Source organism: Lactuca serriola, chromosome 1, assembly GCF_051521515.1.
Source record: "Lactuca serriola cultivar US96UC23 chromosome 1, Lser_US96UC23_V15, whole genome shotgun sequence".
NCBI classification, from domain to species: Eukaryota; Viridiplantae; Streptophyta; class Magnoliopsida; order Asterales; family Asteraceae; genus Lactuca; species Lactuca serriola.
Genome location: NC_136408.1, coordinates 50,573,888 through 50,581,523, shown reverse-complemented (window position 1 = coordinate 50,581,523; position 7,636 = coordinate 50,573,888). Strand labels below are relative to the sequence as shown.

Here is a 7,636-nt window from a genome sequence, read left to right as displayed (position 1 = left end):
TAAGTTTTTTTTTTTTTTTTTTTTTTTTTGTAGGTTTGTAAAAAAGTTATTATTATTATTATTATTATTATTATTATTATTATTAGTTGTGAGACCCATATATTATATGAGTTAATTTTAAAAAAAATGTTAAATATAAAGGTTAAAATATTTGAGAAATTTGAATTTATAAGAAAATAAGAAAAATAATGATTTATTATAATGAAAATGTTTTTTATCTTTTAAATTTAAACAAATAAAAAAAACTTTAATTTTGGGAATTTTCAAATTAAAATGTAAGTTTATTAGTGAAATTAATATTCATTTGTTACTTCATTTATGACAATTATTATATTAAAATATTATGTAAAATTTAATAATATAAAAAACTCAAAATGACTGTGAAAAAAATTAATTCAAAATAACTATAAAATAATATTTTGCAAAGTGAATGAAACTTTGACAAGTAGCAAAAAAAAAACCTTAATTTATTAGAAAGGATTAGAAATAATTATTATTTTGTAATAAATATACAACTTGAGGACTTTTTTAAATTTAACCCATATTTTTTAATAGAAAGTAAAAACGACCCAAATATACGACTTTACGATTTTTCTTCACAGCCAATTTTTCCACAAAGCCAAAACCCTCTCCCGGGTTATTTCACACAAGGCGCTCCAACTTTGCTTTTAACCGGTAAATCATCCTTTCCAGGCTTCCACAGACGGAAGAGCAAAGTCCTTCTAAAGCACGAAAAAAATTCTTGCATGAACTAGAGACATAATTAGGGCTTTAATACAGAGTTGATGTTCATAAATGTCGTCGATTCGGAGCACCTTATTGACTGTTTTTGTAATCCTCATACTGAAAAATTCAGAATCAACGCCGCCTGGAGCTTATAGAAGAGATCCAGGTCATCCTCAATGGCACCACAGTGCTTTTCAAGACGTTAAAGATAGTGTCCGATCTGATGTTCATCGTATGCTCCATTCTCGCGCCGAGGTAAATTTGATATTAAATAATGCGATGGTACTTTCCATGCAATCGTCGCATTTCCAGTGAAGTGATTTTGAATAGTTCGATTTAGGCGTTGTTCTAACTATTAATCATGATTACTAAGTATATGGCTAACATATTGATTACGTGACAGTGTGAGAGTGTGAGATTATCAATCGCTCAATTTATCCATCTAAATTTCCCGTGCCTTTTTGTTTGATTTGTTAGATCACATTTTTCTGTGGATCAAGCGAGTCAAATTGAAGTTCAGTGATGTAGTCAATCTCTCTTATTGCCTGTCAACAGAATTTGATGGTCAGCATGATCCTAATTGTATAGCATAAACATAATTTGTTGGAGTGAATCTATGAAAACTGTGAAAGTTGCCATTAATTAAACTCAGGATTCAGGATATTATGCTATTCTGACACCCTATATCATTTGCAGTCACTTGTACTACTTTTTGATTTTTATGCCTCAGTTACTGTGCTGTTAATGCAGGTTCCATTCCAAGTCCCACTTGAAGTAAATGTTATCCTCATCGGTTTCAGTGGAGATGGAGGCTATAGATACACACTAGATTCTCAAAAATTGCAAGAGTTTCTTCAAGTTGGCTTCCCAACTCACAGGCCCTCATGTTTGGAGACAGGCGAGCCCCTTGATATTGAGCATCACATGGTGTTTAATGCAATTCCAGTAAGCTTTTTCTACATAGTTTCTTTTAGGGAGTCTAATCCACAGTCCCAGTCCACACTGGTTTACCTTGGAAATGTTTCTACTTTGGCATTCAGTTCAGATTGTATATGATATGTGCAGAAATTGATTTTTGTTTACTGTCACAGCAGCTCCTTAGGAGTAATTTCTCTTTAACTTGATTAAGATTCCATTTCAGAAGCTTTAGTAGGATCATCATCCCATCGCTTTCACATTATTTGGAATTCAGTTTATTTCAATGCTTTCCAAAGAAACACCTTAGAAATTGGTACCCATAATCATCAACCAATTTAGGCATTGTCTTAGAGGACAGTTATTGTGGCTATGATAAATCTTACCAGGATGTGTTTTCTTTTAACTTAAATGTAAAAAGGAAAGTAAATGAAGAATGGATTATAAATCTCTTTACTATCTTAGTCATATCCTGGCTCTCATCATTACACTTTTCTTTCATCTACTTGCGTACAGGTTGGACAGCCGGAAGTGATAGCATTAGAAAAGGCTCTCAAAGCAGCCATGGTTCCTGCTGGCACTGCCAGAGAGGTAAAGTCAAGTGCTTTATTTTGTTTTAATTTATAGTTATGTTCAATATTCTAGTTATATCGTATGTCTTGTAGACTGATTTTGGAAGGGAAGTGCCCGTATTTGAGATCGATGCAACAGCTGTGGAGCCTGAATTTCAAAAGCTATATTCCTATCTGTTTTACTTTGAGAATATTGGATATTCTGCTGAAGAGATTGACAGACCAATGCCAACTGCAATTTTTATTGTGAATTTTGATAAGGTATGATCTAACATCCCTAACCTTTCATTGATTGTTATCCACTATTTAGCTACCCTAATAATGGATGACTCGCATCGTTTCATACTTCTTTTTGGAACAAATACCATGTCTTTAAACTAAGATATGAATCATGAATGTACATTAGTTCTTAGAAGAGATGTCTTGGCTAGAAGCTTAACCCTTTAGGAGAAGGAAATCAATTAGTTGGGAAGGTGTCATCATCTGTGTCCTCTGTCACTATCTTTATTTTTATTCATTTTTGTTGATCTGACCTATTTTACGCTGCTTGGTTCTTGATTTACAGGTTAGAATGGATCCCAGGAATAAGGGTATTGATTTTGATAGTTTAATGTACAAAAAAATTGATGGGTTAACTAAAGAAGATATAAAGAAACAAGAGGGAGGTTACATATATCGTTATCGTTATAATGGAGGAGGAGCATCTCAAGTTTGGCTTGGTTCTGGAAGGTACATTTTGCTCTAGTCTGATTTACTTTGGGCATGACATATAATTTCAAGTCAAATCTCTTTTTATTATCTTCAATGTCACAATTGTTTGTTTATCTAGATTAGAAATCACTGCTTTTTCTTGTAAAATTACTAACCTATTTTACATCACAATTAAGGTAATTATTGTTATTAATTATTCTTTATGCCTTTTACTATTTACCATTTAGGGACCTCCCATCTCTTATCATAAAAATTTGTTTTATAATTGGGAACCCACCTCTTGTTTATAAATAATAACCTATTACTCTTCTTATTAACTTTTCAACCACTTTCAAATTAATCACTTTATTAATTGAATCTAACAAATAGACTACTCCCTCTTTATTAAATTAATGTCTATTAATTTAACTAACTTGACACTATCTCCCATCTAATTATCCTAAAGTCAACTCTTGTTGACCTTAACTACGAATGTAAAACACGACTAAGATTGCTACTTCTAGCATATGGTCATGCAAGTATGGTTTCATGGAAGCGTAAGAAACAAACTGTTAACCCTGGTCTAAGTGAAAAATCTGAATACATGGAAGCGTAAGAAAGAAACAAACTTCTACGATAGGTTATTATGGTTAAGGGTTTAAGGAGAGAAAATTTGAGTTTAGAAACCTCGGGAGACCACCTGCTTCTCATATTGAAGTCACTATCCTGTAATTTTCTTTCTTTTAGTGATTATTAATTACATTTGCACACAAGTCTAGTTAGGAGCTTAACATAGAGATATACAGTTCCATGAGTTAAAGTTGATCTCTTACCTTGATTTTTCATAGAAAAGCATGCGTTTGTATACTTTTATCATTCAAATAACCTTTATTTCTAGTACATACTTTTACTATCTCAATTAAGTTGAATTTTCATTTGCATCTCCTTTCATCTTTATACTCAGGTTTGTAGTAGTTGACATCTCAGCAGGCCCATGCACATATGGGAAACTTGAAACAGAAGAAGGAAGTGTTAGTTCAAAAACCCTACCCCGGTTAAGAAATGTCATGTTTCCACAAAGCCCCACTGATCAATTCACCTCACATGACAACTTTGTGGGTCAACTTGCTGCTTTGATCGGGATCATAGTTGAGCATCTTGTTGCTCCAGATGTCAGGTGGATATCAGAATCAGACAACTTTTACTTTCACTTTTTAATTATGAATAAAGACAAATCTACCCCCAAGGCTATGTGTTTTTGGCAAATCTTAAGCCAACGTGGTTTGATTTGTTTTCTTCTATGTAATTCTAGATGTTAATACTTGTATACACCCTCATAATATTTCAGGTTTGAAACTGTAGATCTAGCAATGAGGTTGCTTATACCAATAATCGTCCTACAAAATCACAACCGTTATAATATAATGGAAAAAGGCCACAACTACAGTATAGACATTGAAGCCATTGAGTACGAGGTGTGTCTTTCCTTTTTCTATTCGATTGAGATTTTCAACGAATTTAACTCATAGTTTATGTTTTATTTTCCATTATTTTTTAAAGGTTAGGAACATGGTACACAAGGGAGAAGAAGTAGTGATTGTAGGAGGTTCACATTTATTACATCTCCATGAGAAATTAGCAATTGCTGTTTCAAAAGCTATGCGTGGTCATTCCCTACAAGAAACTAAAAAAGATGGACGCTTTCATGTCCATACAAAGATGTATCTTGATGGTGCCATTCTTAAAGAGGTCCCAAATCCCAATTCCACATTGCTATTTTCTCAATTATAAATTACATTTCTTGAATCTTAAAAATTATTTTTTTAGGAAATGGAATGTTCTGCTGATGTACTTGCTGCTGGATTACTTGAGGTCTCTGACCCTTCGCTTTCCGATACATTTTTCCAACACGAGGTAAGTAATCTAAATTTAGTTAAATTACGCTTATACCCTTTTCAGAATTAACCTGGTTTAATTTTTTTTACAGCAATGGATGGATGAGAATTATGAGACAGATGAACCCGCTGATTCATATCTGAAGCACAAACCTTTTCAGTCTTATAACCCAAACACATGGGGACAAAACACTAAAAATGTCAAAAAGAAACAAGGGGACATACATCGGACTTATGGAACAAGAGTTGTCCCAGTGTGAGTAAAATTGAACTACTTTTAATGTCTAAGCCATTAATTACATTTTTTGTCCCTGAATATAGCTGATTTTTGCAACTTTGATCCGGAAAAGATTTTGATTACAATAAGGACCAAATTTGCATGAAAAAAAACTTTTTTGGAACAGAATTGAAAAAAATCAGCTATAGTCAGGGACCAAAAATGTAATTTACTCGAAATCAAATTTGCAGGTTTGTTTTATCATTAGCTGATGTGGATCCACATCTTATGATGGAAGACGAAAGCCTATTGTGGACAAGCAATGATGTTGTCATTCTACTTCAGCATCAAACTGACAAGATACCTTTAAGGTAATAATCATATAACACAAATTAATATTTACCATATTAAGAAAATTTTCATTTTTTTTTTTTTTTTTTGTTTTTTGACTATTTGTATCTTCAATGACAGTTATGTATCCGAAACAGAGAGAATACATGTAATTCCATCACAAGTAGAACGGCATATAATTGCTGGACTTGCTTCAGTAGTAGGTGGATTAAGTGCTCCATACGAAAGAGTTTCTCATATTCATGAAAGACCCGTTGTAAATTGGCTCCTTGCAGCTGGTTGTCATCCATTTGGACCATTTTCCAATGTCTCCAAACTTAGTCAACTCCTTCAAGATGTCACATTGGTAATAACTAATAACTAATAAACTTATAAACTCTCATTAACTAAACTATGATTTCTCATTTCTTACCCTGGTGTTTGGTGACAGAGAAATACAATTTACGCACGTGTAGATTCCGCCCTTCGTAGGATTCGAGAGATGTCCGAGGTGAATATGGTCATTTTACTTGTTTCTGATTCTCCAAATTATTTATTATTTAAAAATTTGAATTTGTTGTATATATATAGTCTGTGGAAGCTTTTGCTGGAAAGTATCTGAGAACCCCTTTAGGTGAACCAGTGAAGGGTAAAAAGAACAAGACAAGCACTGAGTTATGGGTTGAAAAATTCTACAAAAAAGAAACAAATCTACCCGAACCTTTTCCTCATGAGCTAGTCGAACGACTCGAGACATATTTGGATGTGAGTTTTTTTTTTTTTTTTTTTTTTTTTACAATAATATCCACAACAACAAAATTGCAGAGAATAGCAACCTAATTAATGTTTCTTTACTCATAATAGCAATGTAAGTTATAAAGCAAGCATAAAGTATGTTGCTATGAATGAATTTGTTGTTGGAATGAATGATGATAACAGAGCCTTGAGGAACAGCTTGTGGATTTATCTTCACTGTTGTATGATCATCGTCTACATGACGCGTACATGAACAGTACTGATATTCTGGAAAATTCCATTTTCACACAACAGTAAGTTCTAGAATATGTATCTTGTTGGTTATGTTTATCTGTTTTTGATGGTGATTATTAATTTATTAAATTTTTTTTATTTTTTTATGAAGGTATGTTGAACATGTGCTGGAGAGTGAAAGGGAACGGATGAGATGTTGTAAAATCGAGTATAATCGAACGCCGCAGCCTTCTCAAAGTCTGTTTTATGCGGCTATCCTATTTGCAGGTTTCTTTGCATATTTTGTTGTCATTTACTTTTCATCTCCTATCGGGTGATTACTGTAAGTAATTAACACCTAATTCTTATTTTCACCAGAAACAATGATTATCGTATAAATACAATTTTTGATTTTTTTATATGTTTTGTCGCGTAGTGCCTATGTTTTTGTCGTGTCTATCTCTCTACCTCTGGAAGTTTGGAATCTAGAAGATTGCCACTTGTCAAGAGGCGGGTCTACTGCCAAAAAAACGATGTAAGTAGTAATATGCCAAGTGCAAACCCTAAAAACATTGAAAATTCAAAAAACTGCATCAAAAATTTTAATTGATGAAATAAATAGATCTTGTAAAGTAACATCAAAAGAATATAATGATACTAATATTGAATTCATGTGTATATGTTTGTGGAGAAATTGTTACTATTACAGTGATTAATACACTTTTAAGATTACTTTATGTTGTGTGGATGTAATACGGAATAAATTTCAATGATTTTTTTTTGTTACATATGATAGGCTAACATCATGCCTATCTGTTATTTTTATCAACTAAAAAGTTTGATTCTTTTTTTGTGGTTATAGTGAATTTTCTCTTTTCGTTTTTTTATATCATTTGTATACGTAAGATATCATTGATGAATGACAAGAATGTAAAAGACAAATGAAATGTACAATAATAAAATAAAACTGAACCTTTCTTTAGCCTAAGAATTGATGTTATGATAATGACATAATTGTTTTTGCGTCTTTTACACCTATATTGCCACCTCATTGTTAACATGTAACCTTAGATATTGATGTCGTGTTCTCATTCTCAATGCATCGTATTTGTTGGTTAGTGGATGAATGAATGTTTTTCAGTCACACCAATGATGATTGATGCCCTTTTTTCTTCTAAACACTAAAACCCAAATCTTATTTTATAAAAAAAATATTAAATAAGAGAAAATAACAATAGTAGGTGTTTATTAAGCTTTTTACAAGAATTTAGCAAAAGTTAATAGATTTTCACCAATAACCACCGTTTAAGAGGGACACTACA

At 32.3% G+C, this 7,636-nt stretch overlaps 1 protein-coding gene across 3 annotated transcripts; it reads left to right on the top strand.

Annotated features, from left to right (window-relative positions):
* Window positions 1–592: 592 nt before the first annotated feature.
* LOC145087948 (uncharacterized) lies at window positions 593–6,986 on the top strand. 3 transcript variants are annotated; one of them, XM_079026119.1, is made up of 18 exons: window positions 891–981; window positions 1,204–1,290; window positions 1,477–1,671; window positions 2,158–2,232; window positions 2,307–2,474; window positions 2,779–2,942; window positions 3,868–4,080; window positions 4,252–4,378; window positions 4,464–4,652; window positions 4,731–4,817; window positions 4,891–5,054; window positions 5,267–5,386; window positions 5,487–5,712; window positions 5,797–5,856; window positions 5,937–6,110; window positions 6,285–6,394; window positions 6,487–6,602; window positions 6,751–6,986. In XM_079026119.1, the coding sequence occupies exons 2-18, from the start codon at window positions 1,288–1,290 to the stop codon at window positions 6,801–6,803; spliced, it is 2,244 nt and encodes a 747-aa protein (XP_078882245.1). In that variant the 5' UTR covers window positions 891–981; window positions 1,204–1,287; the 3' UTR covers window positions 6,804–6,986. The 3 variants fall into 3 exon arrangements, with proteins under 3 accessions (XP_078882231.1, XP_078882239.1, XP_078882245.1); XM_079026105.1 differs by lacking the exon at window positions 1,204–1,290 and having other exon boundaries at window positions 593–981; XM_079026113.1 differs by lacking the exon at window positions 1,204–1,290 and having other exon boundaries at window positions 593–981; window positions 6,487–6,657.
* The last annotated feature ends 650 nt before the right edge of the window (window positions 6,987–7,636 follow it).

Excerpts from the sequence above, each read along its gene's own strand:
- LOC145087948 (XM_079026105.1), top strand. The coding sequence starts at position 796 with ATGTCGTCGATTCGGAGCACCTTATTGACTGTTTTTGTAATCCTCATA. Across the intron at positions 5,055-5,266 it reads GGAACAAGAGTTGTCCCAGT|GTTTGTTTTATCATTAGCTG; the intron begins GTGAGTAAAATT and ends TCAAATTTGCAG. Across the intron at positions 5,857-5,936 it reads GGATTCGAGAGATGTCCGAG|TCTGTGGAAGCTTTTGCTGG; the intron begins GTGAATATGGTC and ends GTATATATATAG.